The sequence below is a fragment of the Corvus cornix genome, chromosome Z, assembly GCF_000738735.6.
Source record: "Corvus cornix cornix isolate S_Up_H32 chromosome Z, ASM73873v5, whole genome shotgun sequence".
Taxonomy (NCBI): Eukaryota; Metazoa; Chordata; class Aves; order Passeriformes; family Corvidae; genus Corvus; species Corvus cornix.
The window spans coordinates 64,112,647-64,134,460 of record NC_046357.1 but is presented as its reverse complement, the minus strand read 5'-3'; the positions used below and the strand labels follow the sequence as shown (position 1 = coordinate 64,134,460).

General features: G+C 44.2%; 2 protein-coding genes across 6 annotated transcripts in view; one reads left to right on the top strand and one right to left on the bottom strand.

The window, feature by feature from the left end:
• Positions 1–1,145, bottom strand: part of LOC120411540 — a 42,768-nt gene extending 41,623 nt beyond the window's left edge. Inside the window, exons 1-2 of the mRNA XM_039567585.1 lie at positions 1,042–1,145; positions 421–850 (exon numbers count right to left, since the gene is read on the bottom strand). Coding sequence (XP_039423519.1) covers positions 421–850; positions 1,042–1,145 — 534 coding nt within the window. The remainder of the gene's footprint in view (positions 1–420; positions 851–1,041) is intronic.
• Positions 887–21,814, top strand: part of SMARCA2 (SWI/SNF related, matrix associated, actin dependent regulator of chromatin, subfamily a, member 2) — a 120,857-nt gene continuing 99,929 nt past the window's right edge. Inside the window, exons 1-2 of one of the 5 annotated variants that reach the window (XM_039567254.1) lie at positions 887–1,033; positions 14,178–14,438. In XM_039567254.1, the coding sequence (XP_039423188.1) occupies positions 14,214–14,438 (225 nt within the window). In that variant the 5' untranslated portion in view covers positions 887–1,033; positions 14,178–14,213. Of the gene's footprint in view, positions 1,034–2,021; positions 2,100–2,297; positions 2,517–14,177; positions 14,439–21,814 lie in introns of those variants that run through there. The other 4 variants (XM_039567256.1, XM_039567255.1, XM_039567257.1 and 1 more) reach the window with 4 other exon arrangements.

Sequence of the window (21,814 nt, the reverse complement as noted above, 5' to 3'; positions counted from 1 at the left end):
ACATGGAACAAGAAAGCGTACTTCCAAACCAGCTGTAAAAAATCTACTCCAAGGGAAGCAAGTGTTGCAAGCAAGACGGAAGAAACGTAACTGCACTGTTTTCCCTCCCTATCCCTCAGAAACAAGAGATCCACCGCGGCTCTTCACCCGGGTTCCCTCTATCTGCCTCAGCAGCCGCCCCGGCCCTGCACCGCGGGGAGCTGCGGGCAGCCCGGCGCTGCCGCTGGAGCCGCAGCCTGCCTGACAGGCCGGTTCTGCTGGAATGTTCTCAAGCAGCCTCCTCTCGTCCACGACAGCACCCTCTGCCACTGGAGAGAGGGGACGGAGTCTAACTTTTTCCCCCTATTTTTTTTTTTTTTTTAAGGGGAGTGAGACACCCGCCCTGGGCACGCACACACACACAAACACACATACACTCACTCCCACCAGCCAGACACAGCTGACCGAAGACCCGTCAGGCTGGCTCCTCCCCGCCCCTCCAGCGGGGCAGAGGCACGGCGCAGTTCCAGCACCTTCTTCACCTCTTCCCCAAACTACTCCCGCGACTGCCGCCCGCGCCCTGCCGCCGCCTTCGTACGGAAAGAAGTCCTGCCCCTCTCTCCCCGCCGCAGAGGCGAGCTGGGAGGGGCACAAGAGCGCGGCGGCGGCACCCGATCGGAGCGCAGCCTGCCCGCCGCTGCACGGCCAGCGAGGGAGCGGAGCGCAGCGCACCCCGCCCCGCGCGCGCCTGCACACCTCCGCCCCCCCCCGCCTCTCAGCTGAGCGACAGCTCCTAGAACCAATAGAACCGCCCCTTCTGCGCAAGGGGGCGGGCACCCCCTGCCCGGGGAACCAATGGGAACACCGCTGCCTGAGCAGTGGCGTCCGCGACGGGGGGGGCGGAGGAGGGGCAGGAGTTTAGGAAGAGGAGGGAATGGCTGTCACCAATGAAGTCATGTTCGTAATCTAGTCCCTCGCTCCGGTTCTGGCCTCGGGTGACTCACTGAAGGGGGAGAGGAGCGACAATCAGCACGGTGCTCCGCCGGGGCGGAAGGTAAATACAACTTGCAACTTGGTCCAACCCCGCCAGCTCCCCGTGCCCGGCACGGTCCTTTATTGTCAGCGGCCGCGACGGCTCGTACCCTGCCCACCTTCCCTCTCTCCATCGCTCCCCTTCCCCGCGCACGGCCCCGCCGGTCCCAGGCGCTGCCGTGCCACCTGCTTCCTCTCCCCACCTTTCCCGGCGCCCGGCCCTCCCCAATATTTATATCCCCCAGTGGGTGGAGAGAAGAAACTTTTTGATCTGGTATTATTCTGGAATAATCACGATGCGTATCTCCGGAGTGGGAGCGACAGAACCCCCACGGAGTCGCCGGTGGCTGACTCGTGAGTCAGCGGCACTCTCGGTCTTGCCGCCCAGCGAGCGTGTCACGGGCTGCGGGCGACGCGGCCACGGGAGAAACAGATCCTTGGGGAGCGACAGCCCACACGGACGGGCCGTGGGCGGTTCCGCCGCAGCTGCCGGGGGTCGCAGGGTGAAGTTCAGGGTGTCCGGAGGTAGCAGAGCGCGGTGCGGTGGGGCTGTTTCTCCTCCGTGGCACACGCTGGCGCAGACCCAGCCGAGCCACGGGAAGTGGGGAGGCATGGGGAGGGAGGAACATGGTGCGTGGGGGAGCGGTCTCGCCTGAGAGGAGAGTAGCGGCATTCCCCGGCAGAGCCAGGGAGGCCATGATCCGGATCATCTCGCTGTCTGTCTGTCACAAACATTGCACACACCGGGGAGGGGGAAAGAAGCGGGGGCTGGGACTTCGGCCGACGGGCTGCGGCTCCTGTTGCTTTTCGGTCTCTTGTTTTTAACTGTGCAGTCACTCCTGCTGTAAAGGTGTCGCGGTTTACTTCCCAAAATAGCTTGCATGTCGTCGTACCCCTCCCGTTTTCCCTGCAGAAATTCGCCCTCCTCCTCATCCCCACCCCCAAGCAGAGTAGCACAAAACATGCGCTTAGAATTTTGGAATCGCCTGCCAAGCAAAAAAGCGTTTTATTTCCGGTGTGCGCGGAAATTTATTTTTTTTTAACCCGGCCGGGCGGGAGCCAGGATGCACACGCGCGCGGATGCTCAGGTAGCTGCGGGTCGCTTGCCCCTATGTCGGGAGAGGGGACGGCGGTGTTTGGCACCTGGAAAAGTTCTGTGCCCTGCCGGAGGCGAGGTGGGCGGCAGAGAGCTGCTGCAGCCAGCTGGCGGGCGGGGCCGGCGGGCAGCGGAGCCCGTCCCCGGGCCGCTGCGGGGCAGAGGCGGGACGCGGCGGCGGCTGGGGCACGGTAGGAGGGTGGGTGGCCTTTCTCGTTCCTCCGCCTGTGCGAGCGGCGGCGGATCAGGAAGTCACCGCCGCCACACACAGGCGCACAGACATGTTTGGTCGGCGTGACATGGTGGCGGAGGGAAGGAGAGGCGGGGAGACGGGCCCAGCCCAGCCCTGAGGCATGACCCGGCTGCTCGCCCTCCCGCCGGCCCGCCTGCCCGCCCGCCTGCGGCCGAGGTACGGGGCCGTGCGCGGACACCGCCGTCAGCAGCGCACTCGCTGCTTCGTGGAGGGGCGGGAGAAGGTGGCAGCGGGGCCGCATTTCCAGGCAGGGACGTTTTACAGCCTGTCGGCCGGGGAGAAAACTTTCCAGAAAGGCTGGAGGGGGAAAACAGGGCCCGGCTGGTTGTGCGCGCCCGCCCCGGCGCCTTTGCGGGGGAGGTGGCGGGCGGCCCGGCGCCGAGGCCTGCGCGCCGCCCGTCCTGCAGGGCCCGAGCACCCAAGGGCAGAGCAGCGGTGCTGCCGCGGAGGGAGGGAGGAGCGGCCGCCCTTGCCCCGCCGCCCCCCGGGGTTCCCGGGTCGCGGATCCCCTGCAGCGGCTTTTCCTTGTGTCCGCGGTGCGTGGAGAAATGGAGTTTCTTACGTTGTCTCCTCCCCTCTTAAATTTATAATGGTGGAACTGCAAACTGCGCACGGCTGGAAAAGTTACAGCTGTTCTAAACTCGATCTGAAGTTACAGTTTAACGATTGGCTTGGGTTGTTTTTATTTTGGTTTTTTCCCTGTGCGTGCGTTATGGTCAAGTAAAGGGAGTGTAAAAGTGTCTGCATGATTACGTACATCGCACCGAATTTGTTTTTTCTTGCTATCTGCTTCTTATGTTCGATACTCAGACTTAGCGAACTTTACGTTAACGCTGTTCTTTTTAGGATGTATTTTTATGAATATTTATGTGAGTGTGAATATGCAAGTAAATAACCGGTTGAAGAATTTAAGTTGTTGGTGGTTTTTCGGTTTTTTGTTTGGTTGGGTTTTTTACCGCTTTAAGTATTCTGCATGCTTTCAGTGAAGAATTGATCTGGAATTTGTGACACGGCGTTGTTCCGTTTGCGCTCTCCCTGTTTTGCTTTAGCTTTCTAAAGTGTTAAGTGGTTTTAACCACAGCCACTCAGACCCAAACGATAAACACTATACCAGAATTTAATTCCTTTGGTAGTATACCAGTTACCCGTTCGGGGTGGGGCAGTTTCTTCTGTGCAAGTTACTATTGTTGTGCAAATACCGGCACACTTTCTCTTTGGGAATCTAATTGCCCTATTACTGTCTCTGACTTTGTTTCTTTTGTCCTTTTGTTATTCTAAGGGCAAAAAAAAGTAGTGTACCAGAAGGATAGGCTTGCGTCAAGGCAGGTTTTTGTGTCTTTATATATAGATCTATTTATCTGTTCATCTATCTATCTATCTATCTATCTATCTCAGTAATAGAAAACAGAAAGACTGTATGGATAGTGAGCTTTTAAAAATTAGAGTGCATCATACAGCATATGTGGACTTGCCAGAGCTGAGAGTAAAGCTTCGTTAAAAACACTATTTCTCTCATGAGTTATATCTCCGCTTTAAGACTGGTATTTCTGTGGTGTTGCATAGAACGTGTGCCAAAAGAGTGTGTTCAAAGAAGTCTTAGATCTTTTCTTTTGTTCATTTCTGAAGTGGTCTGTGAGCGTTTCTTGTCAAGTTTGAAAAATGCTTTCACCAGCACCTGAGGCTTGAAAATTGACAAGACAAAAAGTCCTTCAGCTGGCATACTTACTACATTACATGTATTCTTGACAAAGGTGTGTTTGAAATTACTATCTGCAGATATATTTTTCTCAGTTTTTGTTGGACTTTTGAAGTTAAGGTCAGAATGTTCACAGTAGCAACTTAAAAAATGTTTTTTGTGGTCCTGGTGAGTAATATTGCTGTGAACTACAAGTGATCCTTTTCAGAAGGAAAATTCTAGTTCTTTGTATGATTTAGAACATTTTTGCAAATTACTCATCAAAATGTCTGTTACACTTTCTTGTATTTCCTGCTGCAGTGAAAAGTTCTCTATGTGTAAAGGGTGTTTTCTGGACCTCCATCACTTTTGGACTTTATCAGACTAGTTTGGTTTTTTCCCTGATTTTCTAGTAGAATAGTAAACACATTATGGCATAAAGATCACTTGTCATAAAATTGGCATTAGAGAAGAGCTCATATCTTACTTCCAAGATAAAATAAATCAGGATGAATAAGGGAAGAAAGTAAAGCTTTCTTAAATACATCTTTTGATAGTTTGTAAATATAGTAGAATAAGAAGACTAACACTGAAAATTGTTGTCTTTATTTCTGACATGTGTAAAGTCATTACTTATTAGGCATAAACATTTTCCTGTTTGTCTCTACTTGGCAGAGAATATTTCCTATTTATCACTTCAGAGTTTGAGTACCCAGGTGTATCACTTAGAGGTGGGACCTTTCAGAAAATGTTAAAAATAAGTTTATTTTTACAGAAATTATACACTTTTCATGTATGTTTTCATCAATACTTTCCCACAAGTAACTTGTATTTAAAACAATCTTCTCCCTTCTTCCTCCTCTTCTTCCCTGTTTAAGTAGAGCCAAGGCCTGTCAGTACTGTGGTGCATTCCTTTCCTTCTGCCTGTATCTCATTGTGGCTTCTTTTTTTAAAGGATCGAATGAGAAGACAATGTTCAATAACTGTGATTAATACCCGTAGTAAAGCTCACTGTATGAAAACTTAATCCATGACCATTCAGTAGTGGCCTGTATCAGTTTTCTGTGCCTGAAATTTACAGTGGAACCTACATATGTAGCAAACATGGGCTTGATCTTGGGCATTGTCTAACGGCAATTATACTTGTGACTGCAGCTATCTAGCTGTCCTCTTTTCCTGAAGGCTACTGTCTTCTGCAGCAAAGCTATCAGAAAGGATCATATGTCTGTGCTGTGGCGTCTTCACAGTAAAGTCTGGCAGCATAGCTTAGCCTAACTTGCGTGCACTCTGATTTGTGATTATGCCTTTTGACAGTCTGGAGTACATTCAATTCCCAGCTGTTAGCCAGTCATTTTTTGCTGCTGATGTGAGTTTTTCCTAAGAGGGTAGGCTGTAAGCTAGAGCAGTTGAGAAAAGTTGAACTTCCTGTAAAGCTGAAACAGCTATGCAGTAGGAATAAGAATTTCTACAAGAATATTTCAAGGTGAGGAGTACTGACTGTCATCCTAAAGTAAACTGTCTCTGCATGTGAAAATGGATCTTACACTACATGACTCCACAATGACGTTTCTGGTGTAAGCATTCCACCTGTTTTGTGCGCTCTGCTGGGATGCCTGCAACAGTTTCTGATAGAGAGCTAGACATGCGGCTAAAGTCATGTGCAGAGGTTTTTTTCTTCTGGCCTAAGTGTCTGGATAAGTAATTAAGGTTCAGCATTTCTGGTTCTGTGGTTTGTGTTTTAAACTACAAATTCCCTTGCAGAAGGTTTTTCAAGTTACACTGACACTGCATGCATGACTGCACAAAGGCAGGATCTCAGCTGTTAGTGTGTTTGGCTTCTCTTACGTGAACTAATAACTATGGTATATATTAGTTGAAGATTTGAGTATTTTCACTGATTCTTTGTTATTTCATGTGAACATGTTTATTGATTGAATCGTCATTTAATCAAATGACAGTAGTTAAATCATGATGAAAGGTAATGCAGAAGTTGTACAATACAAAACACTGATTTGCTTTTAAGTATGATAAGTTATTTTATGATGATGAGCTGCTGTCATTATTAATCAGCTCTTCTGCTTTGAGCATATTCTTTTGATTATAGTTAGCAGATTATGCAAGTAGTACAAATCACTGACAGTATAATTTCATGTTTTCTAAGGTAGTATAATAAAGATAGCTCCTTTAGCCTGTAGTGTATCAGAAGTTTACAGTTTATCTTTTCAAAGCCACCTGTGAATCATGACTTCAGTTGGAAATGTGTGGGGAGAAGCAGACTGTAACTATTTTTCTGTGAAGACAAAGTTACAGTCAGTATTTCAGTATCTTTGTGGCTGTTGTTTGGGTCCATATTTGATCAGCTCTAAGCAGTATAGTTTCCTTATTTTTCACTACATATGCAAGGCAGGAGATGTGGCCAAAACATCCTGGCTGAGGTTCAGTTTAGGTTGAGAGGAAAGGCAGAAGTTATATTGGATGGTGAAGGGAACTAGCTAGAAGAATTATAAATACCTACTGCTCCATCTGTTCTTAGACTTGGTGTGTGCCCTGTCGAAGCAGTCTATAATCCCTGGATCTTTTTGGGTGTACAGCTGGTCTTGAATTCCAAAGTAATGCAAATAGTTTTTTACCTGCTGTGTTTTCGTTTGGGATCTGCTAATATTTCCTCATGCGAAAAAATCCCTGCCATTGTTACCTTTGGGTTTGTAGCAGGTTTATACCAAAATATGTGTAATAGAAACATTGAACTGGTGGGGGTCTTATTGTACAGTGAATTACTTACATCTACAAAACTTTCTCAGTGTATATAAAATGACAGTGCAGAAATATTTATGCTTAGTGACTGTTATTTCAAATTGTTTACAGTGTAGGTATTCACTGTCCTAAACCATTTGAGCTAGAAATAGTTGAGCAGAGATCCTAAGTGTCTCTCTTAATTTTCAGCTCTTGGTTTTGTGGCTCTTCTTTGTATTTGGATCTGGCTGAAGTTCCTCTGACAAAGGATAGGTGCCTTTTTTATTTCCCTGTCTTAGCTCTGATTGTGTCAGCAGAGGTGGAGAAATTCTTTGAGACCACAGGAGGAACCATGTGATTCATGACAACTAATTCAGTTGCCAGTAGTTCATCTGGGGCTGTTCACAAAAGAGAATTGGTCATGTTGATCTAAATAAATCCAAGAGGTGGTAAGGGATTACAGTTCAGGAAAAAAACCCCGTCCTATTTGAAGTCATGTGAGTAATATTACTTCAGTGAGTGTTTTGAAATTGTAAGATTGGACGCTTGAAAAACAGTTAAACAACATGTAATGTGTTTGAAAATCAGGGCCAACAGCCTTGTCATTTGGAACAGTAAGATGGAATTTTAATTTTTTTTCATTGTACTATAGTCTTGTAATTTGTTGGAAACATTTACTTTTTTTGCCTCTCCTTCCCCTTGCTTTTTAATTCTAATGGGCAGTCAATAAAAAGCAGTCCAAATAAATAGGTCAACACTGGCTTTGGCAGGGAGTTGACTTCATACTGCTTTTTTCATTGCTGGCACCAGAATTTAGCCAAACTAATACCAGTGGTATCTGCGTGGAGCTTGGGCACTGTTTAGCCTGTTGTCTTTTTGTAGATTTTTGCTTTGACTTTAATGAGACTTTGATAAGGGCCTAAATGAATTAGGTATCTAGCTTTTACTGAATTTTAATGAGAGCAGGGTGCCTAATTTATATGGGTTTTTTTTAATGCAATCTCAGACTTAATAAATATAAACTAAACTATTTTTGAAACATGCTAAACCATAAACTTTTTAACAGGTTGGTTCTGTGAACAGATACTTAATTGGGAGGGCCATACTGCGTTCTGGTTTAGATCAGTGCCTGTTTTTTTAATTTTGTGAACTACTGTTGCCAGAGAAGATTGCTTTGTCTCTTTATTTCCATGACTGTCTTCAGACAGGATTTATTACTTGCATTTAAGTAGTATTTTCCAGTACTTTATGTTCCCTTGTTACAGATTTTATAAATTACTTTTTTTTTTCACATGTTCTTTGACATACAAAATCTCTGAATACAAATCTGTTTAAGACAATTCCCAATTATGTGAGATTGGGTGAGTTTATCTTCTCTCAAAGAAAGATGATGAAGGAACTTAATCTGGTGCACGTAGTGCAAACATTCACCTCTGGGAGCTACTGTTTTTCATAGTTTGGACACTTGTTATCCTAGCAAAAAGAATTTTAAATTTTTCAAATTTGCATACAGGGTATGTTTAATGTATTTGTAAATGGCAGTGTAACTAATGGGCCTGAGACTGGAGCCAGTTTTTATGAGAACTACAAGTTGAATTTTAAATAGGGTGGATAGGTGAATAGAGGGGAAGATTTTGATACCCATTTTAATGCATAGGTGTAGGTAGATGTCTTTTGTGAAGTAAGATATTTCAGGATGCTGTGTACTGATAGTACTTTTGTAATTGATTGTTCTGTGTGCGTTTTTCTGGATGGTGGTGGTGCTAGGTATCTGCTTTGTTAAATGGATTGAATTTTGCTTATAATGCACAGAGCAACTCAGCTGTGAGAGTATCAGTCTTAGATTTTGCAGTATCATGATTGACTCATGTAAGAACTGCTTGTTGTGTGGAAGTGTGTGTTGTTCTTCATACAGCCAGACATAGGCCTCTTAGAGGAAGCTATGGTGTTTGCAGTTGAGAACATTTGATACCTTTATTCCTTTTGTAGTCGTGTTGTGGGGCTGTAGAGGACTGTAGATTTTGAACTGAGAAGTTTCATAGGCATCTCTGTTTTAACTTGCAAGGAAACAGGATCCCAAGGTATCAAGTCATAGAATCACAGAATATCCTGAGCTGGAAGTCACCCACAGGATCATTGAGTCCAGTTCTTGGTCCTCTGCAGGACACCCCAAGAATCACACCATGTGCCAGAGAATGTTGTCCAAACGCTTTTTAAGCTCTCTCAGGCTTTGTGCTGTGACCACTTCCTTGGGGAGCCTATTCCAGTGACACTACTTCAGGCCATTCCCTTAGGTCCTGTACCTCGTCACCAGAGAGAAGAGATACAGTAACAGTGTCTGTCCCTCCTCTTTCCCTCGTGAGAAAGTTGTAGACTGCAATGAGGTTTCCCCTCAGTCTCATCTGCTCCAGGCTGAACAAGCCAAATTACCTCAGCTGCTCCTTGGTGCTTCCCATTTTGGGCCTTTCACCATGTTTGTCGCCATCCTTTGGACACTCTCCAATAGCTTTGTATCTCTCTTATCCTGTGGCACCCAAAACTGCCCCAGCACTGGAGGTGAGGCCGCCCCAGTGCAGAGCAGAGCGGGACAATCCCCTCCCTTGCCCGGCTGGTGATGCTGTGCCTGATGCCCCCAGGACACAGGTGGCCCTCCTGGCTGCCAGGGCACTGCTGACTCACTTTCAGCCTTCCCTTGGCCACGAGCCCCAGGTCCTTTTCTGTGGCACTACTTTCCAGCATCTCATTTAGTCTGTCCATACATCCAGGGTTGCCCCATCCCAGGTGCAGAATTTGGCAATTATCTTTGTTAAACTTCATATGGTTGGTGATTGCCCAGCCTTCCTGTTTTTCTAGGTTTCTCTGTTGGGCCTCTTTGCCTTTGAGGGAGTCAGCAGCTCCTCTCACTTTTGTATCATCTACAAACTTACTAGTATCCCTTCAAGTCCTTCATCCAAGTCTTTTATGAAGGTGAGTTCCAGCCCTGAAAACCGACTGCATCCTGTGTTGCATCAAAAGAAATGTGGCTAGCAGAGTGAGGGAGGTGGTTCTCCCCCTCTACTCTTCCCTCATGAGACCCTGCCTGGAGTGCTGTGTCCAGGTCTGGGGTCCCCAGCACAAGAAAGACCTGGACCTGTTGGAGTAGGTCCAGAAGATGGCCATGAAGTTGTAGAGGGTTAGGCAGAGCACCTCTCCTGTGGAAGAAAGAGAGCAGGGGTTTTCAACATGGGGAAGAGGATATTTCAGGAAGGCCCCATTGTGGCCTTCAAGTACCTGAAGGGGCCTTATAACAGTGAGCAAGAGTGACTTTTTATATGGGCACATTGTGGTGGGACAAGGAGCAGTGGTTTTAAACTTAAAGAAGGTATACTTAGATTAGCTGTTAGGAAGAAATTCTTTATGGTGGGGATGGTGAACCACTGGCAGAGATTGATCAGAGAGGTTGTAGATCTCTATTCCTGCAAGTGTTCAAGGCTGAGTTGAACTGGGCTCTGAACAGCCTGATCTAGTGGAAGGTATACCTGCCCATGGCACAGCAGTTGGAACTAGATGAGCTTAAAAGATCCCTTCCAACCCAAACCATTCTCTGATACTGTGTTTAAGAGCACTGGCCCTAAGGAGGAGCCTTGTGGAATCCCACCAGTGACAGGTCACCAGCCTGATGCCACCCCATTCACTGTAACCCTTTGTGCTCAGCCCATCAGCCAGTTGCTCACCCATCACATGATGTGTTTATCCAGCTGTGTGCTGGACATTTTGTCCAGAAGGATCCTGTGAGAGACAGTATTGAAACCTTTACTGAAATCCAAAAGGATTACATCAACTGGCTTCCCCTGATCCAAGTAGATGGGTTAGCCTGTCAAAAAAGTAAGTTAATTTTGACAGGCAGGACTTTTCTGTCAAGAACCTGTGTTGGCTGTGACCGATGACTGCGTTGTCCTTCAGGTGTTTTTCAAGACTTCCCAGAATAATCTTCTCCATAATTTTGCCAGTCACTGAAGTGAGACTGCCAGGCCTGTAGTTTCCAGGCTCATCCTTCTTGCTCTTCTGGAAAACTGGGATGTCAGCCAGCTTGCAGTCAATTGGGACCTTTCCAGCTTCCCAAGTCCATTTGAAAATCTTTGAGAGAGATCTCATGATGACATCAGCTGGCTCTCTGAATATTCTCAGATGAATTCCATTGGGCCCTATAGATTTACAGGGATCCAGTGGGAGCAGCAGATCCCATACAAGGTCAGGGTCAGCCAGGAGTTGATCATTCTCACAGCCATGGTCCTCCAGCCCAGGACACTGGGACCCCCTTAATCCATCACTGGCTTTGAGGACAGAGGCCAAGAAAGCATTAAATGTCTCTGCCTTGTCCATGTCCCTGTTTGTGAGGTGACCATCCTCATCCTGTAACAGGACAATATTATTTCTCCACTGTCTTTTGCTATCAATGCATTTCAAATCTGCTCTTTTTGTTGTCCCCGTCTATTGTGGCTGGCTTCAACTCCAGCTGATCTTCAGCCTGACAGATTTTCTCGCTGCAGTGGTGAGCAGCATCTCTGTATTCCTCTCACATCACCTGACCTTGCTTCTGCTGAGCCTACACCTTCCTTTTTGCCTCTACCTCCCAAAGAAGATTCCTGCTCAGCCAAGCCATCTTCTACCTCACCTGCTCAAATTCTGACATTTGGGAATTGCCTCCTCCTGTTCCCTTAGAAGATGGTGCTTAAAATGTGACCAGCACTGACAGATCCCAGCACCTGCAAAAGCATTTTCCCAGGGTACCTTACTCAGTAATTCCCTGAGCAGCCTGAAGTCTGCTCTCCTCATGTCCAGAGTTGGGGTTTTGCTGGCACTTTCCCTTCTATCAGAGATTTTAAGCTTGATTACGTTGTGGGCACTGAGGCCAAGAAGACCACCAATCACCATGTCACTCGTAAGACCCTCTCTGTTAAAAAGGTTGAAGTCAAGGAGAGCATCTTTCCTAGTCAGCTGTCTCAGTACTTGAACCATGAAGTAGCATCTAGGCGTTTTAAGAATCTCCTGGACTTGATTGTGCTAGCTGTGTGGTGTCCCCAGTTAACATCTGACATGTTGAATTACCCCAGAAGGAGAAATTTGAAGGTGTCCCTCAGTAACTTGAAGATTTGATGTCATTGCTGTGCCTAGATGGTCTATAGAAGGCTCCCATGATGACATCTTCATTATTTGTTTGTACCTTAATCTTAACCCAGAGGGTCTCAACCCTGCTGTAGCCAGTTGTAAGCTCCATACATTCTTGTCCCTCCATTATTAACAATGCTACCCCCCTGCTTTGCCTGCCCTGCCTATCCCTTCTGAAGAGCCTGTAACCATCCATCACGGCACACCAGTTACAGGACTCGTCCCACTGAGTTTCATTTATGCCAGATACTTCTGGCACTGGGCCAAAGCTTCCCCTTGCTCATTTCTCCGTGCTCTTCATTGTAGCCTACACCTCATGGGGCGGATTGAGTGATCTCAGTTCCTCAAGTTTTGGTGTGCCGTCCCATTGCTTATCACTGGCAAGCATGGTTTTATCCTTTCCTGCCTTCCAATCCAGTTTAAAGCTCTGTCAATGAGCCCCGCTAGCTCTTGTGCTAGAAACCTTTTTCCATACTGCAAAAGGTGCATCCCTTCATGTATCAGTACACCAACTGTTAGATAGACCATGCCATGATAAAAAAAAAAAGCAGATTTTGCCAGTGACACCCAGTGTTGGAACCACATGCCCCTGGGAAGCAGCAGACTTCCCTGTGGCTTGGGTCTGGTCTGCATAGCAGGTCTTCGGTTCCCTTTAGAAGGGAGTCACCTGTATCAACTACCCTTCCCTTTTAATTAACAGGGGCAGTCATGATGAGGGTGGCAGGTTGTCTTGCCCCAGGTGATTCCTCCATCCCAGAAAGGCCTTTATCTACCTCATCAGTTGACTGTCCTTCCAGTTTCAGGACATCATACCTCTTGTGAAAGGTACCAGTGCTATTTGATATGTTCAAGTTTTCAGGAGTGTTCTGCCTAGACTGGCCAGTGACCACCTTCCAGTGTTCATGTTCAAGAGACCTCTGCCTTACTGCTTGGTAGGGTTCTGAGTCCACCTGCATCTTCACTTCAGTGGAGGTTTGAAACTTCTGAGACACTTTGGGAATAGCCCGTCAATCTCTCACTCATTCTCAGGAGTACTGCACAGGCTGTTCACTTAGTCCCATGGCTCCTTCACCTGGCGACAGCTCATTTACAACAACACGTCTTCTGTGACAGGTGTGATGGTCAGCCCCAGCCTTACAGTGAGGCTGGGGAACTCCTGGCAACTTGAGTCCTGAAGAGGTGCGTCTATTACTGGATGGTCTGGCTGGCTGGAGGCTTCTGGTGGCTGGTACAGTGACTCCAGGGGGAATGAGTTCTGTGGCGTGTCAAAACCATACTTGAGGCAGCATACACTAATAAGATTATGCCTGTCTTCTCCAGCTGCTGGGTCTGTTCGCTGCCTCTGTTGGCTGCTCCCAAATGGTCCTAGGGGAGCTCTGCCAGTGTGCCCTGGTCACGTTCACTATGACCACTTTTGAGAGAGTGGGAGCAGCCGCCATCCTTGCTGTCTGTGCTCACACTCAGTCAGCTGCTCTAGGGCAAGCTGCTGCTTCTGTGTGGGTGTCGGCGCTCTGCTGTGGTTCCCCTGGCTCCAGCCCTGCTTGCTGTGCTCCATGGCTCCATGCTGGAGCTGTTAGCCTTGGCAAGGGGTGATTGGGGCAGTTAGGCCATGTTCCAACCTGTCGCTGTCACTACTGGCTCTGCTTGTGCCCAGTCAGCCACTCCAGGGCAGGCTGCTGGCTCCATGTATGTCTCAGTGCTCTCAGGCAAGTGCAAAAAAAGTTCTGAAAACAGTCTTAATATTCCTTTAATGCTTGTTTCAGTGTATTACCATGAATCTCACAAGTACAAATTTAAGGCTAGTCACAGCTGTTTAGGGAAAGAATTTTTGACACGCAGGTTACAGAGATGCCCAGCTATCTTTCCTGCTTTTAGTACTGCTGTGCTGTGCTTGGCCCACATGACACATCTGGTGATAGCCAGTCAGTTCAGCTGTTGTTGTTTCTGGTAGATGTTTCTCATAGCACACCAGCTGCTTTGTTCTGTGAGTACCATACAAATGTCCAGAAATGGATGGAATTACCAGGATCCTTATCTTTCTAGTGGGCTTTTAGAAGGGTGATCAAGCTAATGGGCAACATTAAGGATCATGTAAACATTTTTTGCTGATGACAGCTTGCATGTGTATGTATATATATGTGTGTGTGTGTGTGTCTGTGTGTAAGAATTGCCAGTAGATTTTACTTAAATTTTTTTCAATGCCCCTAATGTCACATAGAAATTGTGGTTTTGTTTTTGTTTTGTTTTGTTTTTGTTATTAGAGCTATTCTGCTAATTGAAAAGGAGACAGAAAATAGATGTCCACGCCTACAGACCCTGGCGCCATGCCTCATCCTGGTCCTTCTCCTGGACCAGGACCCTCACCTGGACCGATTCTGGGACCTAGCCCAGGACCAGGGCCATCTCCTGGCTCCGTTCACGGCATGATGGGGCCAAGTCCTGGTCCGCCCAGTGTCCCACATCCAATGCCGACAATGGGGCCTACAGATTATCCACAGGAAGGCATGCATCAAATGCATAAGGTAATAGTTCATTACAAGTGAACCTTTTTTCCGTAGAGTTCTCTCCACTGATGAAAAATCTACTTAAACTATGTTTAGACCTGCTTAACTGCTATTACACATCACCTGCAAAATTTCAGCTACGCTCTGACTTCTTTATTACTAAAGATTATTCATGTATCAGGTTAAACACAGTTTCCTTGTTCTTAGTAGACTACTTTGAACTATAGAGTTAGTAGTTTGCAAATCTTCATTTGTAAACTGTACTTTTCAGAAAGACAGATGTTACAAGGGAGAAGAAAATGAATGATAGTGTTAAAACTTAAAGGCACACCATTCTAACCACCTTTTCCTCTTTTTCTTCTTCTTGTCTGTTTGGACATACTGTGGTTTTTTCTGGGGTGGTTTTTAATTTTGTGTGAAATTTGTTGTTCTTTTTCGTAAAAAAAAACGCCACCAAAACAAACTTAATCCACCTTAAAGAATTTGTATTACAAATTTGTTTACTCTTCCATATTGAAAGTGTGGTTGAAAAATGTGGCTTTCAAGTTATATTATAAGGACTCTGTCTTACAAAGGAGTATAAAACTGTGTCATGTAAAACATGTCAATAATTGCACTTCAGTGGTTATTGTTACACAGTTAAAATTGTATGTGTGCTTAGACTATCATCAATGTTTTCTTGCTTTGAGGAATTACTTGCCTGTGTGGAAATTCCTTTGTGAGAACAGTCTCTTCATGTATTGTTGTTTTTGTTTGGTTGTATACCAGAGATTTAGAACCCAGAATAATTTCGATTGCACTGATGTTCTACTCAGAAATGTGTAGTAGCAGCTTACAGAGCCAAGGTATCGAAAACACTTTGGCAGCTATTGTTGATTCCACTTGGAATTGTTATATGCACATACAGAAAAAACTGCAATAAAAAACTGTTTTGAAGTAATAGGAACATATTTTAATTTTCCTCTTGAAATGACATCATCTTCATTTTGACACTCTCACATATGGGTCAGTTTGTCCAATCAAGAGGGACATGACATTACCATCTTTTACATGAAGAACTAAAAAATTTTTAATAGCACAAAGACTAGCTGAAGTGAGGGAGGCTATGATCCAGCTTCCCATTTGTACTGACATGTTGTAATCTCTGAGAGGTCAGTATGTGCAGTAACTATAACCTTTGCATTTGAATCTTGAAGTATCTGATTTACCTGTTAGCCAGATTAGACATGTGCAGTTGGCATTTTTTTGTTTGTGGGGTCAGTTACAGCCCAGCTTTTCAGAACTCTGTCCCCAAACTTCACAGCCAGGGTTCTTAATGTTCTTCATTCCTTTCTATTTTTCTTCTACTTGTAGAAGAAGATGGCACCAGGAATTTTCTGTAGAATTGCTGAATGCTTCACACATTATGTTTTTACTGATATATCCTGTTATATCAGCCATTTAATCCTGTGTTACAATTGGAAACAAACCAACAAATGTCATCCCACAACATTCTTTCAGAGACTTCAGAGAGCATCTCACAAGGTTCTGTGAACCAGAGTAGAAATTCGACCATTGAGGTGGCATTGAAATGTTTTGAAAAATGCACCACAAAGAGTCTGGATAGCCAATTCAAAGATGATCATTCAGTATAGTTACAGTTAATTACTCTCCCTCCTCTATACCTCGATTCTGATAATGGAATAAAGACTGTAATTTCACAAGTCTTTGTTTTGGTAGCAACAGCCTTGCTGTCCTCTAGGTTTCCACTTCAGAGGTTCCAGCTTGTCTTCGTATGTGTATGATTAAGCTAGAAAATGGGTCTGTGGAGCTGATACAAGTGAAAAAAAGAAAAAAATGAAATAAAATCATAGTTAATTTTCAGTCTAGATGAGATTTTGGGTCTGTTTTTCTGTGCAACTCCAGAAATAGTGTATTGTGATAACTGTTGGAAGGGTCCAAGAAATGCTGTAGAAGGGTGTCTCTAGATTATTTTGCAAATATTACTTGAGTGTTGTTCAGTGTAATTAAAAAGCTGGTCAGCTACCTGCAGCTGGACCAGATAAACATTTTCTGTTTGCTTAGTGCTATAACAAATATGTTGACTTTCAAGCCATGATATAGCATAACACTGTTTTTTTAAATGAAATGCAGTAAAAACGGGGTATTGCACCAAAAGTGCCCCAGTTATACAATTGCTTGTGGGGTACATATGTATACAGTTGGGATGTGGTTCTTCCTCTTAAAATTCACATGCTTAACTGAAACAACTTCATTCTGTGTTAGATGTTTGGCTAGCTTACAAACAATAATATAATGCAAAAAGTTTTAAAAAATCCAAAGGATCAATCTGTGGCGAAAACACGGATTGAAACAAATTTATATTAATAAATTGTAATTCCTAAAGTATGTTTACTTAAGAACTGTTATTATGAAAACTAAAAATTGCATATTCACTTAGTAACCAGAAAGCCCTTCCACAGGAAAATTTACTATTAGTTTACATAACACAGTTTTGACAGAAACAGTAAATTAACTGCATTTCTTGCTAGTTTCTTAAGGACTATCAACCAAATTTCCAAATACAGTTCCAAATTTTACTGAAGTGTATCTTGGATGCATGACAGCTATGTTTAAGGAATACTTAAGAAGTCTGTAAGGGATACTGCTAAATAGAAAAACCGTAACAGCCTCAGAGAGTCTTGTGAGAAAAAATACCTGGAAGCTGGAAGATACTAAAAGAAAGCATTGCTGCCTTCCTTGCCCTAATCTTACTTTTCCTCTGCATCCACATAAAAGCTTCTCTGGAGACAGAACGGGGTTACATGGTTTTAGTCTGAACTGGTAAAGCCTTTGACACAGACCCCCACAACACTCTTCTCTCTAGGCTGGAGAGAGATGGTTTCGATGAGTGGACTGTTAGATGGATGAAAAAGTGGTAGGACAGTCACATCTGGAGGGTAGTGGTCAATGGCTCAGAGTTCTGATGTACACCTGTGACAAGTAGTGTCCCTCAGTGGTCTGTATTGGGACCATGTGGATACAAAAATGCTGCTAGCAAGAAATTTTCCTGCTTCTTTCTAAGCCATGAGGTACTTTCCTCTCTCATGGAAGATAATAGCAGAAGTTCTATAAACTATGAACACCTGGGACCTTGTAGAACTATGTTTATGGTACAGTAGAAAAATATTTTGACAATGGATGTTTAGGACTTCCAGCCAGTCCACCCAGGGGGTGGCTGATCCTTTGTCCAATTAGACTATGAAGAAAAAGGTGTATGAAAGAGTTTGTAAAACAATTAAAATCATCAATCTTGCTGCACAATTCCTGCCTGCTGGATGTCTCTCCTCCTCCCTACGGCTGCGGGATACGGTAATATTTATTGAGCTAATAGGACCAGTGTTATTTAATGTCTTCATTAGTGACATAGGCAAAGGGACTGAACAGGTTTGCAGATGACACCAAGCTGAGTGGTGCAGTTGACACATCTGCACATGGGATGCCATCCAGAGGGACCTGGACAAGCTCAAGAAGTGGGTCCATGGGAATCTCATGAGGCTTAACAAGGCCATGTGCAAGGTGCTGCACCTGGGTTGGGGGAGCTCCTGGTATCACTACAGGCTGGGGATGAACAGATCAGAGCAGCCCTGCCCAGAAGGACTTGGGGGTGCTGGTGGGTGAGAGGCTGGACATGACCCAGCCATGGGCACTCACAGCCCAGAAAGCCAAACGTGTCCTGGGCTGCATCCAAAGCAGCGTGGGCAGCAGGGCCAGGGAGGGGATTCCACCCCTCTGCTCTGCTGAGACCCCACCTGAAGGGCTACATCCAGCTCTGGGGTCCCAGCACAGGAAGGACATGGACCTGTTGGAGTGAGTCCAGAGGAAGCCACCAAGATGATAGAGGGGTGGAACATCTCTCCTGTTGGGAAGGGCTGAGAGAATTGGGTTTGTTCAGTCTGGAGAAGAGAAGGTTCTGAAGTGACCTCATTGCAGCCTTCCGGTACCTGAAGGGAGCCTGCAAGAAAGATGCAGAGAGACGTTTTAGAAGGACAGGTAGTGACAGGCTAAGGGGGAATGGTTTCCAACTGAAAGACAGGAGGTTTAGGTTAGATACTAGGAAGAAATTATTTTCCTGTGAGGCTAGTGAGGCATTAGAACAGGTTGCTCAGGGATACCCCATCCCTGGAAGTGTTCAAGGCAAGTTGGGGTGGGACTTGGAGCAGCTTGGTCTAGAGACTGCCACTGCAGGGAGTTTGGAACTTTATGATCTTTGAGGTTCCTTCCAGCCCAAGCCATTCTATGATTCTATGATACAGCCTTCTGTATCTTCTTATTCACTAGCTGGACCACATGGTTTTTAACTGCTTAACTTTTGGTTATAACAACACTGTAGATTGTTAATTTGCACAGTGCTCAGTTGAGGGATGGATAGAGTACTGTGAGCTCTCGGTTTATTTTCTCTTCCATTTAATTGTAACCTGATGCATAATCACTTCTTTTGTGAATTTATAATGTGGTGTACTGTAAATGATTGCTGACTGTGGAATAACTACAATCATGTCATGGGCAATATTACTGGTTTTGGTGAGTGAGATAAAAAGTGAGGGAGAGAAAAAATTCTTCAGAAGTACAGTAGTTTTTACTAAATATATTAGTTGTTCACTCGATGTTCCATTAAAACAGAAGGCAAATGGTTTCTCGTTTCAAATATTAATGGGTAACAGATCTATGCACAGTAGACATTCTGAGAATCAACGTGATTCTGTCATGGTCCTAGATGTAACAGCCTGCAACATCAGCAGGCATGTTCCCTGCATTATTTTTCTTGTTTGTGTCTATGTTAGTTAAAAAAGAAAGAAAGTATTGCCAACCTTGAAAATTCAACAGAGAACATATGTAAAATGGTGATGTAGTGATTTTTTAGAGATTAATGGAATTGGTGGCCAATTTCTTGCTGCAAAAACCGCAGTCAGACTGGTTGTCCATCAGGGATGCATTCAGTTATGCTGTGTAGGTAAGTGGCAGTTACATGACAGTACACTGCTGTTTGATCTGTGTAGTTCCATTGTTTCCATTGTTTTAGAGGATGCATGGTCTACAAGAAAAACTAGTCTGGTACTCAGTCTTTGATTTTAAGGCTGGGGTGTTTTTTTGCTTGGTTGTTTTTTTTAAGAAGTGGATTAAAACAAACAAACAAAAATAACCCCAGACATTGTAATGTGACAGTTTACCTGAAAATAGGTCAGACTGGGATGTATCTGTGCGAAGACCTTAGTTGCTAAATTCGTAGTAAAAGCACTGTAGGCAAAATGTTCCTTATGCATTAGACATTATGTAAGTCTCTAAGTCTGCCAAGTCTATAGGCATGTGCTAGCCTACAGTTGAAGTTCATCCCTCATTCTATTTCTAGAAGCATTGTTTATTTGGCCTGTTCAGTACTTGTGTCCTTACTTACAGGGACCAATCAAAATTGTAATTTCTACTCAAAGTTGAATATGTCTCAACTTCCTGTTTCCCTTCTGTCATATTAGAAGACTAAAATAAAAAAAGTACCCCAGTGTGATAGTAGTGCTTTACTGGTAATATAGGTTACTTTCTTATCCCAACAATGTCATTGTGGAAGATAGCTTGAATTATTTATAGAGGACTGAAGAATTTACAGAAATTATATTGTGTGTAAGATCCCCTTTGTACTTTTTTAACCTGTTGCATAGATTTAGAGTTATCCTCTGTAACTGTACAATCATTCAAAAAAGTTATCAGAAATAACTATTCCTCAGTTCTTGCAGTCCAACACTGTCCTCTGCTGAATTGCCCTCCCCTATTTTATATGTTTTTTTCCATAGCCAGTAGAGGTGCTTTTAGATGAAATACATTCTTGGAAGTACCAGGCTCTGCATACATTAGCAATTGCGTAATCATTACAACTAATTTTGGCTTCACAGAAGTTTATGCCATCTTCATCTTTTGTATTTTTGCTAGTAAAAAGCTGATTTATGAGTTCTAATGAATTTGGTTTTCAGTTTTTTTACCGCATAAGTTCTGCAAACGCACAGATGCAAGCTGCATTCTTCTGTATATTCTGTCTCCCTTCCATTAGGCTTGGAGCATTTCAGTTTGCTACAGTTGTTTTTGTGTCTGTGGTTTTTTTTAGTAGTACTTTTTTTACAAAAACCTGTTCTTTTGATCAGTTCTTTCCAGAGAAGCATGCCTTGAATTGAAGTTTTCTTGTACGGTCATGTCTCTACCTCTCTGTTCCTGTTTGATTTTTTTTTTTAAAATTCCCTTTATCAAAGGCCGCATACTTGCTTTTCTCTGCTGCCCTTTTTTAACAGAAAACTCCTTTCCCCACCCTCTTTATGCTTGTACTTCTGATGTACACATGCTGTGTCCCATCTTACTCCCATCTGAGCTGTTTGCATTCCCAGAGGTTTCATGGTTGCCACCTATTAGTGCAGTGAAACCCATCCCTGCAGTTACACCACAAATGTGTACAGCTAGAATCTTCTGTTCTGGAAATCAGATCAAGTTACCAGCAAGTCTCCTCCTCTTGGCAGCCATAAAGATACCATGGCAGCCAACACATACCGTGACAAAATAAGAATGCATCCATCTTTACAGGTGTTTTGGTTTCTGTAGAGCTCATCTCGTGCAGGCAGAATGTGAAGCAAGTGTTCTGTTCTGTGTTGGCTATCTTTATAAGAAGGGACAGAAAGAGAGGGAGAGATTTTCATGTCTCAGAAAAGGGCACTGGGATTTACTTGGTTAGCAAAGTGTAACTATTTTTAATGTGTCAGTCATCTGTGTCTACATTTCTATTCCATATCCCAAGTTCAAGTTCTTGTAATCTAAAATAGCTTCTTGAGTAGTGCATATTTTTCTGATATAATTAATTTTCACAAATATTTTTATACTGTCATGACAATTAAATGATGCAGTGAAACATGAAAAGTCCATTTTATTTTTCCTTTTCTGTAACTTTCCTCCTTTTAACCCAAACTTCTGATACAGAAAAGTGATAGTGAGATCCTTCAAAAATGCTGAACAACAACAAATTCTGTACATTTAAAGGTGCTTTCAGTGAAATCTGATGATTGCAATGGAAAGTAGAAAATTTATATGGAGGGTTTATGAATCGAAATTTAGAATTACTTTTTCTTTTGTAGAAAGGATGACCTTAGTTTAGTTCTGTTGAAACTGAGTCATGTGCAACAAATTACTCAAAAATAAGAAATGTGACACTTTTTTTCTGTGAGCTGATACAGCTTCTTGCGCACTCGTTTAATTAACTCCCTACATTTTTCCACTGAAGTAGGTTATCTTAAGTCTCTTTTTAAAAAGAATTCGCAATAAATAGATGTACATTTAGATAAAGCAGACCACGAGTTCTCCATCCACATTAAGGTTTGCAAGAG